Source organism: Vombatus ursinus, unplaced genomic scaffold, assembly GCF_900497805.2.
Source record: "Vombatus ursinus unplaced genomic scaffold, bare-nosed wombat genome assembly UNPS02011572.1, whole genome shotgun sequence".
NCBI lineage: Eukaryota > Metazoa > Chordata > Mammalia > Diprotodontia > Vombatidae > Vombatus > Vombatus ursinus.
The window spans coordinates 1,823,388-1,837,079 of record NW_020951350.1 but is presented as its reverse complement, the minus strand read 5'-3'; the positions used below and the strand labels follow the sequence as shown (position 1 = coordinate 1,837,079).

General features: G+C 39.1%; 1 protein-coding gene across 1 annotated transcript in view; it reads left to right on the top strand.

The window, feature by feature from the left end:
* The first annotated feature begins 1,582 nt into the window (after positions 1-1,582).
* Positions 1,583-13,692, top strand: part of LOC114039017 (alpha-1-antichymotrypsin-like) — a 29,298-nt gene continuing 17,188 nt past the window's right edge. The window contains exons 1-2 of the mRNA XM_027856591.1: positions 1,583-1,685; positions 4,448-5,097. Coding sequence (XP_027712392.1) covers positions 4,464-5,097 — 634 coding nt within the window. The 5' untranslated portion in view covers positions 1,583-1,685; positions 4,448-4,463. The remainder of the gene's footprint in view (positions 1,686-4,447; positions 5,098-13,692) is intronic.

Below are 13,692 nucleotides of genomic sequence, written 5' to 3'. Positions count from 1 at the left end.
ATCATAGAAAAAAAGTGGTATGAAGTAGAGATTCTTGGTTTCATATAGAATCCTCTTGAGGTTTTTCCTGTGTATATTTATTTATTAATTTTTAGTGTTTACATTAAGAATAAAAAATATTTATAAAACTAGCTTACTGTTAACCTGACTGTTAATGGAAAACCTACCGTGTAGAGTTTTAAGCTATAGTGCTCGGAGACAAAGACCCACAAAATTAGTGCAATAGCAGCTGCCTACTGCGGGACCCAACATGTAAGTAAGTGCATGTTTGGGTGATAGTCCAAAGGAAATATTACATTTACATTTACTTGAAATCTACCTTTCTATACCTTCCACCTATATGTTCCAATTCTGCCTTCCAATATCTATGAAAATAATTTTAAATTTCTTTCATAGAACATCTCTTCCACTATCTGAAGACACAAATTATGTTTGAGGTTAAACATTCGTAGTTCTTTCAGCGGATCCACATTTGGCACCATCTTCAGTCCTCTCCTTATCATAGTTTCTGTCCTCTGGATATAACCCAATTTATCAAAGTTCTTCCTGAGTTCTGGTGCCCAGAACAGGATGTAGTATTGTAGACTTGATATGGTCAGAACAAAGGATAGTGGAGCCAGTTCTCCCTTGCCTCGGATACTGTATCTAGCTGTCAGTGCACAGGATGCTAGACTAAGACTCAGGAGTGTTCAAATCCTGCTTCAGACAATTACTAGCTGTGGGGCCCTGAGCAAATCACTTAGCCTGTGTCTGTTTCAGTTGATTCATCCATAAAATGGGATAATAGTAGTACCTACTTCCCAGAATTATTGGGAGGATCAAATTATATGGCACGTAAAGCACTTTGCAAACCCTAAAGCCTATGTAATACCAGCTAGCATTTATGTAGTGATTGAAAATTTTCAAGAGTAACTCAGTGTAGTGGAGGGAGTCCTGGATTTATCAGGGGACAGAGGGCCTGGGTTTGAACACCACCTCTAACTCAGTCAAGTTATTCTCTTTTTCCTGGTCTCAATTTTTTTATCTGTAAAATGAAAGAACTGGAGAAGATGATTTCCAATGTTCCTTTTGAATCTGATTTTCTATGACTTTTTAGGATTCTGATTCTGTCATCTAATAAATTAACTATTAGACATTGAACACATCAAAACGAAACTCAAAAAAAAATAAGTATTAACAATAAAACCCAGTACCTTTAGGAATGGAGTAGTTAATACGAGCATAATTTAAATAATTTTCACTGAGGTACTCTGTCAAGGCTGAAACAATCCCTAATTTATCCACAATCCCCGAATTTGCAATAAATCTGGCCAAGATAACACAGGTACAATCTTAATTTTCTGATTGCCTAAATGGATTAAGTAACTAATTGATTTTGGCCTCCCCCGTTTTCCTGTTGCTCTGTGATTAAATTCTTCCTTCTGACTGAAATCAAATATGGGAAAATGCATTGTGAAACACATGGCTTAAATATATGGCCTTAATCTCTATGTGGGGAATAGGCAGATAAATGGGAAAATCAATTTACTGGAAATCATCGCTTTGCCAATGTCAGCACTAAAAAGTCCCCGTGTGCTTCCATTTTCTGCTTACTAAACTGGGGGAGGAGCTCTTTCTAGTGACAAATAAGAGTGGAGATTGACAGTGAGCAAAGTGAGCAGCTCGGTTTACTTTGGGAGTGAGTGGTAAGTAATGTTTTTCTCTTTCAATGTTCTCTGCTAAGGTAAATAAATCTCTTTGCTCTTTGATATTTGGCTAATAGAATCAGAGAATATTAAATGCATTTTGCTGATGGAGAAACTGAGGCCAACAGTTGGAAAGGGACTTGCCTAAATTTACACAGATTTAAGTAGTAGAATCATGATTCAAATTCAAGGTCCTTTGATTAACTCCAGGACTCTTTCCAGTACACCCTAGGAATTCATTCAACCAAAAACCTATCTTCTCATTTCAGCTCTGCCACGAACTAGAAGGGAAGCCATCATGGCAGAAAAGCAGGGTAATTTTCTAGCTGTGTAACTCTGTGCCTCAGTTTTCTCATCCATAAAATGTGCATACTAATAGTTGCTTTTCCTACCTTATTGGGGTTGTTTTGAGGGAAATGCTTTGTAAACCATACAGTGATATGGAAATAAGAATAAGTATAATGATCTAAAGGTCTATCTAGCTTTCAGGTCTGACATTATATACTCCAAGGTCTTGTCAATTCTGACGTTCTTTGGTTTAGGTGCCTTCAATTTCTAACAGTCTGTATTTAGTTTTCAAACATTCTATATTCTAAAATTCCTTCCAGTTCTGACTTCTTTAACGTCTGTGATTTACTGAGGGCTCGCCTATGCCAAAGTAACCTGATTTTGTAAGCACAGGATGGCAAGATGATTTTCAATGTCTCGACCTTTTTTTTTTTTTCAATTACACTGGCCCCCTACTGATGACTTTTTTTGAGGAGGTGGAGAACTGAATCATCTCTGTGATGTAAAAGGACAATATATTTTAAAATACACAAGCTCATTTAGAATTTTCATTGTCATTAGCCTGGAGGTGAAGACAAAGTTTTCTCTCACTTCCCTATAGTAGGTGCCTTACATTAAAGAGGAGGTAAGGATAGACTACTTCACTGATATTTGAGACACAAAGCTGTTGTGTTTTTACTTTTCTGTCCCCAGAAACTAGCATAGTGCCTGACACACGGTCGGCACTTAATCCAGGTGTGCTGAGTTTGGGAGAACCAGCTGTTACATTTTCAATGTGAGCATTTAGCCCTTGGAAATCTATACCAGCTACAAATCAGAGCTTGGTTTATTTATTTATTTATTTTTGTCAATTGTCTAAAGTAAAGAAAGCGATAGAAAAAATGGTAATAATGCAGATCAAACTTCAAAGTGTGTCATGAGCACAAGTTTTGTTTTCTGGGACAGCTGGTTGTTAAAACACTTATCACTATACCCTTGTACTTAATAGATGCTTGCTTATATATTATTTGATTGAATATAAAGCACTGAGTTGCATTTCTATGATACTAGAACTTTTTTGTTCTCCTGGGAATTGATCAGTTTCTTGGGAATGAACAAATCAAAGGCAAGTGCCTAGGAGGAGGGGGTATATAAGAAATAACAAGGAATCAGAAGACCTGGATTTTAATCTTTGCTTTTTCACTAGCTCACTGTGTGACCTTGGGTAAGTCCTCTCCTGTCTCTATGCCTCAGTTTCCTCAACTGCTAAGTGAAAGGAATGAATTATATCATACCTAAGGTCCCTATATTTCTTTCAAGAAGCTAGATGACTCAGTAGATAGAGCACAGGGCCTGGAGTCAGGAAGACCTGAGTTTGAATTCAGCCTCAGACACTTACTAGCTGTGTGATCTTCGGCAAGTCGCTTAACCTCTGTTTACCTTAATCCACCGGAGAAGGAAACACAAATTGCTCCAGTGTCTTTGCCAAGAAAATCTCATGGACAGTATGGTCCATGGGGTCACGAAGACTGAACAATAACAACAAAGTCCCTTTCTATATTAAAGTAGATTAAATTAGATGAAAGATCCTTCTAATTCTAGGTCTATGATGAAGTATCTGTGTGATCACAAGTCATCACTTTTCTGAGCATCAGTTTCTTCCTTATCTATAACATAAGAAGATGAGATGACCTTGGTTCTAAGGTCCCCTCTGTATCCATCCAATCTTTCATGTATTTTTAGGAATAGATTATGATTTGAAATATCCCATCATTGTCTTAAACCACCCCATCAGTACCAAGGAATGATCAATCAATTCCTTTGAGTCTGCAAAGGCTTTTTGTCTTTGAGTAACCCTGATTTAAATGCACATATCTCAGTGGGGAAAGGTCATGCACTAAGCCAAGCTTCAGTTATCAGTTAATATCTTAGTAGGTATTAGTAGCAATGAGATATTATATAGGGAGGTGAGGGAGTTGCCGGTGTGTGGGGAAATGAGAGGATTGAAAAGAGAACAAGGAAGGAGGAAAAGGAGTTCATGGGCAGGGACCAAAGACAAACTTTACAGTTTTTTTCTACAGCTATCTCTGACCCTGAGAGTAAATAAAGGACTGATAATGACAAGAGTCTCTTCTCCAGCACATTTTATGGATGAGGAAACTGAGGCAAACAGAGTTAAGTGACTTGTCCAGAGTCATACAGCTGGTAAGTGTCTGAGGCCAGATTTGAACTCTGGAAGATGAGTCTTCCTGACTCCATGCTCAACACTCTACCCCAGAGGTGGGGAACCTGTGGCCTCAAAGCCACGTGTCCCTCTAGGTCCTCAAGTGTGGCCCTTTGACTGAATCCAAATTTGAGGAACTAGAGAGCCACTTGTGGCTTCGAGGCTGCAGGTTCCTCACCCCTGCTCTATCCACTGTACCACCTAGCTGCCCAAGTCCAGTCCTGCTTAGCATTTTGCAAGTAATAACTTTAGTAATCCTTCCTTTCCACAGATTAGAGGTTGGAAGAATGCAGCCTGCTTATATTTTGGGATTGCTCGTGGCTGTATTCTGTGTCACTGGGCTGTGTTACCCCAACCCAGAGAAAGCTCAGACTGGTGACCAGATCCAGGAGGAGCAATGGATAAATTCAGATTTTTCTATACTACGCAACAGAAGCAATGAATTTGCGTTTGATCTATTCAAGTTGCTTGTTTCAAAAAACCCCGACAAAAATGTCCTTTTCTCTCCCCTGAGTATATCAACTGCCTTTGCCCTCCTGTCTCTGGGGGCTGGAGAAACCACCCAGACTCAGATCCTAGAGGGCCTGAGATTCAACTTGACAGAGACCCCAGAGGCTGAAATCCACAGAGGCTTTCAGCAGCTCATACGCTCCCTCAATCACCCAAATAAGATGTTCCAACTAACCACAGGCAATGCCTTGTTTATCAACAAAAGTTTGGAACTGCTAGAGAAGTTCCGGGAAGACAGCATGTTTCTATATTCAACAGAAGTTTTCCCTGCTAACTTCCAGAACTCTAATTTGGCAACAGAACAGATCAATGATTATGTAAAGAAGCAAACCAAAGGGAAAATCACGGATTTTTTTGACAGACTTGATGAAAACACAGTAATGATTCTTGTGAATTACATAGTCTTAAAAGGTAAGAATTATGGGTTCATTTGGATGGTTTATTCTCAAGGGAAAAAAAATTATAAGACTGTTGGGCCCATGAGCTCACACATTTTCTCACAGGCAAGCCTCCAAGGTTTGCTCCACTGGAGTCTCCTACTAGCTTCTTGCTTCTATCACCTTTCCTCTTGGCCTAGGGTCCTCATGATCAAAACTACTGGATTTAGATTTACAGGAACTGGGTTTGAATCTCTCAGTGGCTCTGGACTAGTCACTTTCCTTATTGAGCCTGGGTTTTTGTTTTGTCATTGTTGTTTTTGTAAAGTAAGGGAGTTGAACTGCATGAGCTCTCACATCTATGATCAATTGGAAAAAAAAAAGTAAAGAGGATTTAGTTTTCCCTCCACTTCTGCTTGATGCCTTGACAATTAACATACAGTGATTCTTGTAGATTCTCATTTTGTTTTTTTGTTGTAACCATGGGATCATAGAATATTAAGGCTGGAAGAAACCTTATAGATAGACCATCTACATAGGCTCTGTAAGGGAAAGGGACTTGCCCCAGGTGACACATGAAATGAGTGCCAGAGCTAAGACTCAAACTTTCTCCCAGTGCTTACTCTTCCAGGCTATATATAGGTCAATTGGTCAACAAGAGTTCATTAAATACTTATTATGTGCCAGGCATTGTTTTAATCACTGAAAATATAAAGGAAGTCCAAAACAGTCCTTGTCCTCAAGGAATTTAGCTTGGAATGGAGGAAATCACATGAAAAACAAAACAAAACTATGTGCATAAAAGATTTATACAGAATAAGTGAAAGATGAGCTGAGAAAGTCATTAATAGCTGAGAGAACTGAGAAGGGCTTCCTGCAGAAGGTGGGATTTGAGCTGAGTCTTGGAGGAAGCCAGGGAAACTAAAAGAAAGAGGTGAGGAGTGAGAAGATTCCAGGCATGGGGGATGCCCAGTGCAAAGACATGGAAATGGGCAATGAGACATTAAACAAGAGACAGCACGAAGGTCAGTGGAGATGGATTGTAGGGTGCAGAAAGGGGAATGAATTGTAAGAAGACTAGAAAGGAAGGAAGGGACCAGGTTGTGAGAAGTTTTACATGCCAGACACAGGACTTTAGATATGATCCTAGGTGTAATAGAGAGGAAACACAGAAGGGGTCATGAGAATGAACAGAGAAGATGTTTGTAAGGTGTTAAGTTATGTGTTGATTCTGGACCTTGATACAAACATACAAGGAATTAGTCTTTTGTAGTTCCCTCTTTCTTGAATGGAATGAACTCCTCTCCAGATCTTGTCCTCCTAGACAGCTGACTCAGTCCCATCTGGATTGGGTTTTGGATTATGCTCTAGGTTCCCATCTGATTTAGGCTCCATTTGGTAAGGCTAATCTGTATTGTCAATTTGTATTAAAAGTGATAGGAGACCAGAATTCTGTCAAGACATTTTTTTTTTCTTTCCCTTCTCACTTTCTTAAGAGTAGACTTCCTGGGATTCATATTACTTGCAAAATGTTTGAAGTCATCTTCCTCAACCTTAAGCCTTTGTGACTACAAGTCCCCAGAAGCCTTTATATCCCTGTGCAGGAAGTCCCTCACTACCCAGCTTTAAAAAATTCCTCCTCTTTACCTCGCGCTTCCTATACCACCCTGGAGCTTTGCATGACTCCAGTCCCTTGAAATTCTCTTTTTTCTTTGACCTGTCCTATTCTGGTGGGTTTTCTTGAAGTAAATCTATCTACTTGTTGCTTACGACAACTGGTTCTGCCCTATTGGGTGACTTCTCCACCTACTGCTATAGGATGACATCAGGACAATCTTCTCTCTGGATGTATATGGCCAAAACCCATGAAGCCTGGACCACAATGATCACTTTTCATTAGCCAATGGTGCTTCCAGCAAAAATAAACTTACTTTCTTTCCAATTCAAAATCCCTCCTACCAATTTTCTGTTCTTCTGGTTTATAGCTCACTGGAAACCTTGAGATGATTGGCCACTGGTACTTCACTTTTATTTACTTTTCTGGCAATAATTATAACTCACAATTATACATAATTTTAAGTATTCAATGCATTTTTCTCACTATCATCCTGTATCATAAGTCCCACTTCTGGATTCGGAATCTAGGACATGGTACTTTCTCTTTGGTACAGATCACAACCCTTCCATACTTCTTGATTCTATGCAATTCTTGTTCATGTCTTTCCGTAGATTTTCCATAGACCCATCCTATGGGTTAAAGGCTTTTTTTAATGGCTATGTTGTGGTTGTTAGAGTAGCACTGGCTTTTCTCTCTATTAATTTTCCCTCTCACGACATGACAACCTCATTTCCCTTTCTGGCAGTGCATGCACTCATTCATGTATTTTATGTTCTCTCTCAGGTACAAATCTTGCTGCAGCTTATTGCTGTCTACCATTTGGTCACCTGAAATAGTAACTCTTCGGGATCATGATTGTTCATTATTTACGTATGTTATCATCAGTAGGATATAAATGGGATTTAAGAGATTCCAATCATTAGAAGCATGGAAGAATTTCCCAAATGTGATCCAATGTCTTCTATTAACCCTGTTTCCAGCTTTTTGTACATCTATAGCACCTACCCAAGGTGTATGTGAAGATGTGTGAATATTATCATCCCCTCTTTTTTCCCTTACAGCTTACATGAATCTCCAATCTCCTTACATGAAATCCAACAGTCTTTCCTTATACCATACCTCTGATCTTCCATGATTCCTCCCTGGGGTTTTCTAGAATCTGGATTCATAAAAGATAAACATTTTAACATTCAGTAAATACTGCCAGTTCCTCACCAATAAAGGGTATGGTGCAGCACCACAGGCTATTTGTGTATTGGCTTAGCCAACTATATGATTATGCAAACCACTTGTAAGGCCAATGTGCTTTCTTCAGTTAGTTGTTAGAATTTGGGTATGGAAAAAATGGACCACACCCAGATAGGAAGAATTGTTTTTCTGTCTCAGTTTAACAAATTACAGCTTGTGTTTCCCAGTTTAGTTTAATTCCAAGATTGCTTATGGTGTAGCTACAGCAGCATCCATCAGCATTTCTTCAGCATCTGCTCTGTCTTAGGAGCTGTAGGTGCTAGCATACAAAGAGAAAAAGCTCCTGTGCTCAAGGAACTTACATTCAATTGATGAAGATAGCATGGACACATCCCTCCCTGGGCATGGGAACTTGGAAACAGTTTATTTTGGTCAATTGAGACCAATAGAATGTTCGAGTTAGCAAGGGCTTCAGAGTCATAGAACTAGAACATTTCCAAACTGGAAGGGGCAATAGAATCATAGGATGTAAATGTTAGAATTTAGAATCTATGTTACAGCTGGAAAGATTATTATCATCTTTCCATTCCATTATATTCTTATAGCTATAGAAAATGAAATGTTAGAAGTGGAGGAGGTCAATCAATCTATTTAAAAGCATTTATCAATGCCATTTATTGTATTAGGCTCAAGGAGCTTAAATCCTTTCAGGGAAAACAAAATGAATTTAAAGAAATGAATGAATTAATAAATTAGTAAATAAATGAATATATATGTATGTATGTATGTATACACACATATATGTATATATAATACATACAAAATAAATACAAGATAATTTTAGGAAGTAATACTAGCAGCAAAAAGATCAGAAAATTCCTCATGCAGAAAGTAGTACTTAGGGGCAGCTAGGTGACTCAGTGGATAGAGCACCAGCTCTGGAGTTGGGAGGAACTGAGTTCAAATATGACCTCAGACACTTGACACTTATTAGCTGTGTGACTCTGGGCAAGTCACTCAACCCCATTGCCTAGCCCCGCCCCCAAAAACAAAGAAACAAAAAAAATGAAAACAGAAGGTAGTACTTGAATTGAGTTTTGAAAAGACTTAGACTCTAGAGAGTCTAAGATATGGAATTGAAGATATGGAATTGGGAGTGTATTCTAGGAATGAGTTAGTTTATGGCAGAGATGGAACTAAAAATCTTCTCTCTTGACTTCCAGACCGTAAACTGTGCCTTGATATTTTCAGGCTTGTTTCATGACACCCTATCTTTTCTCTTCTCCTACTCTTTTTCTCAGAGAGCACTTGCCCCAACTCTTCCTCTTTTTACCCAAATTTTCTTCCCTGCTTGGCCCCGCTCACATCTATCACTGTTCCATCATTATTTCTCCTTCAACCTAGCCATGTAGGTGTCTATGTGTTTGTTTCATAAACTTTCTGCTGCCACCAATCTGCTACTTTAATGGTTTGGGCTGCACAATATGGACTGGTGGGAAGAAGCCTTCCCAAAAGAAAAGAGCCAGGATCTGGGATTTAGGAGACTTGTGATGTCATCCTGTCATCCCTGACTCACTGTGTAGTCCTAAGCCTTTCATTTGACCTTTCCCTGTCTTAATTTCCTCATCTGTAAAATGAGGATAATAACTGTTCATGAAAGACTGTTATTCTTTTGTAGTTTTGAATTGTGCATCTTCTCCATTGTATATCATGTATCTTTAGGATTGTTAACACATTTCAAGTGAAAGAATATGATTTCTGACTCCTTTGATGTGATCAGTCAAGTTCGATATTTACCTCTGCTCTGATTATTTATTCCTAGGCCATTCCTCAGTATTGAGATTGGATTCATGTATAAAATCTTATGTGTAAAAAAACTAAAAACCATTCCTGTAGCATTTCTTGGGTTCCCACAGTCACACAGTCAGCCTCCAAATGTACCTGTGCATTCCCCCATGTCCATGCGACACTATGTTTCCCAAAGTATTGAAGTTCTAGGACTTGCAGGTGAACGAACTGCAGAAGTCCACTTATTTCTGCCTATCTGATTTATTAGTAGCAGTCATGGAAATGTATTCCTCGGCTCAATTCCAATGCTTAAAACTCATGTCAATTGAGACAGTAAAGGCAGAATGAGAATGAAGGATGAGAACGGGCAGAGAGAGACTCATAATACTAGTAATGATGTGTTGGACTAATACTCTATATCACATTTGAAGTCCTTCACAATCTCTTCCCTTCCGACCTTTCCAGTCTTCTTACATTTGACTCCTCTCCACACACTCTAAAATTCAGCTAATCTGGCCTACTTAGTGTTCCTTACCCAGGATACTCCCTCTCCTAATTGAAGCCTGTGCCCTGGCTTGTTCCCCATACCTGTAATACTCTCCTTCCTCACCTCTTACCTCCTGACTTCTCTGACTTTCTTCAAGACCCAGCTCAAATCCCACCTTCTGCAAGAGGCCTTTCCCAGTCTCTGTAGCTGTTTGTGCCTTCTCTTCTGAGATTACCATCCATCTACTCATATAGTTGGACACATTGTACTTTGTCCCTGACATTGAAGTGTCATTTTGGTTCTCTTCAAGAATGAAGGATATTGAGCAACCGACTTGTACGTACTTAGTAGCTCCCGTGTTGTTCCCCATATTAGAATGTGAAGTCTTTGAGGACGGGGACTGTTTTTGCCTTTCTCTTTATCTCCAGTACTTGACATAGTACTTGGCAGGAAGAGTTTAAATGACCCTTGACTGATTAGTGATGATAATATTACATTATGATATCACATTGCAGTAGACTTTATGGATTTAAAAGGAACTTCTAGCACATTATCTTCTGTGATCCTTACAACAGTCTTGTGAGTTAGGTAGTGCCTGGCATTGAATGTGTAAAGACAGGAATTATCCTCATTTTGCAGATAAGGAAATTGAGACATTGGAAGGGCAAATGAGTGGCCTAGAATCACATAGTGAATTAAGAATGACATCACAAGTCTCCTAACTCCCACTTCATGGCTTTTCTGTTTTGGGAAGGCATCTACCAACCAGTCCATACTCTGTATCCCAAACCATTAAAGTGACAGATTGTTGGCAGCAGAAAGTAAAGCATATAGGAAGAGAAAGAGACTGATGGTGGCACTAGGCTTCCAGAATCATGTCAAATTCCTCAAAGTCTGATCACAAGTTCTTTGGGTTGACTCAGTCAAGAGTAACTAATCTCTGGGATTCTTGACTCATGCTACCCAAGCTCATATGAAAAAGAATGAATTAGATGAGAAAACCAAGACATTAATTTATTGTGGGAGGTACAATTGGCCTATGAACCAGAGTAGTCTGGTTCTCATTATTTACTCAGGCTACTCCCTTCTTTCTGGGACGATCCCAACTAGAAACCAAAATTACAGTTTGCAGTTGCTTCTATGGGTTAGCCTCTTTGGTGAGGCCAACCAATACTGTCTGCAGTCCTTCTAAAAGTAGAGTGAACCCTGAATTCACTCCCTGAACCTGTCTATCTATCTGTGTCTCAGTAGATAAGGTAGTTTCACCTTTTTGCTGATCCATTACATTTTGTATGCTATAATGGCTATGGAAAAACATTTCTTTAAAAATATGTTATTGGTGCTCTTTTAAAAAATCACTGATTCTTCCCAATGACTCTCTTGCCATCAAGAGAATTTCCTTTGTAAAAAGAAGTTAAGCAAAGCATATGAATACATTGGCCATGACTTACAGAATATTCCTCGTGCCATGTCTACATGCCACCAGCCCCCTGAAGAGAGGAGGGAAGCCTGCTTTGCTGTTAATGTTTTGAAACCATGATTGGTTATTGCATTAATTAGATTTCAAAATATCACTCCACTAAGGTCATCCTGCATCCCTAGGATACACTTGGAGTTCTCCTTCTTTGGGTAGAGTTCTTGCTGTGGGGTCTGGCTACATGACCAGCAATTGTTCTGACAGAAGGGAGGTTGCTTTGGCAGAATTCCCCAGCCGCAAAGCCAACCTATCCTGGCAGGCTGCTTCAGGTCAAGGGTTTTCAACTCTTTAGTCTTTACTATAGTTTAGAGATAACAATTTAGTTAGTCACAGAGATCCTGCAAACACTGTGCCCACAGAATTGCCAAAGACTAGTTGTGGCTAAAACTTGTTCTGGCTATAAGGTAATGTCAGGGACAGTGTTGGTGGTAGGCAAGAGATTTTCAAGGACTGGGGGAGTAATTTAGCTAACATTTATAGAGTAATATGGATTTATTAGCTCTACTGTTAACTAAAAAATGCCCATCCTAAAGAGACAGGATAGGGATTATCATTCCTACATTACAGAAGAAACTGTAGCCCACTGAGGAGAAATGACTTGCTCAGTCACATTGTTACAAAGTGGTGGTTTATGGGCTCAGATTCAGGTCTTCTTACTAATAATCTTCCATTTAACCTCACTGCTCTCCAAAACTTTGCTGGACCAGGATGGGGGTGGTAGCACATAAAGGTCAACACTGAACTTGGAGAGCACCAGGCCAATTACAGAATTGAAAAAGTGGAAGGAGGCTTAGATCTCTTCAAGTTCATGAAGCATGACTTCTCTGCACAACATTTAGAACAAGTAATCAATAAGTGTCTACTGGAATATTGCTTATGATAGTGAACTCACTACCTGCCAAAGCAGCTCATTACACTATTGTATATCTGATCATCAGAAAGATTTTGTTGTTGTTACTTCAAACCAAACTCAAGTTCTATAACTTTCACCCATTGATCCTAGTTCTGGTCTCTGGCTACTTAACTTCTTTCTGACTCAATTTCCTCAGTTATAAAATGGAGATAACATTAACACCTACCTCACAGAGTTTTCCTAAGAATTAAATGATGGAATGTTTGTAAAGTGTCTAGCACAGTGCCTGGCATGTAGTAGGTGCTTAATAAATACTTATTCTCTTATTCTCCTTATCTTAGATCCACTTATCTTTCCAGGTTCAATTTCAGTTTTGATTCTCATTTTCTACCCATAAGCTCACTCCCTGTTCCTTTCTCTACACATCCCGTTACTTAATTTCATTCAGTTGACTGACCTGTAATTGAAGTGACCTCTGACAAAATAGACCAGATTTTGTAAAATGAGGTGGCTGGACCAGATGGCTTCTGAGGTCTCTTGCAGCTCCAAGTCCATTATCATTTGCTTCAGTGTCTCCATATTCTCCAGCATCTCCAGAAAGGCAGCATGGCCAAGGGGAAGGAGCTCCGGATGTCTCAAAAGAATTGAGGTTTAAACCCTGGCTCTGCACTTGAATGCCTTGTAGAGTTTGGTCATTTAACCTGCATGAAGCTCATCTACCTCATCAGTAAAAAGATGGTGCCATACTAGAGTAATTCTAGGGCTCTTTTACTGTCTAAATCTATGATCCCATGATCCTTTGGGACAAGATTCTGGGTTTTTTTTCTCTCTCTTTTTTTTTCATATTCCTTGTCTAAATTTCTTCTGTCCCATGCCAACAAGAACTGTGGAGCAGGAAAATGATGTCATGAGGAAAGGGGAGGGAGTAGTTTAAATGATTTTTTTTTCAGGATCCTAGCTAAAAAAAAAAAGTTGTGAGTCTACAATTTAGGGCAGGGATTCTAAATTTGAGTCCAGGGGTCCTTGGAGAGATCTCAGGGGTTTCATTAAATTGGATTTAAAAAATGTACATCATTTCCATTGACTTTTAACCTAATTTTAGCATTTTCTTAAATTATAAATGTAGGCAACAAAATATTATTCAGGCTTCACTGGTCTTTTGCCAAAAGGATTCATGACACATACAAAAATTAAGAGCCCCTGATTTAGAGGTATCCA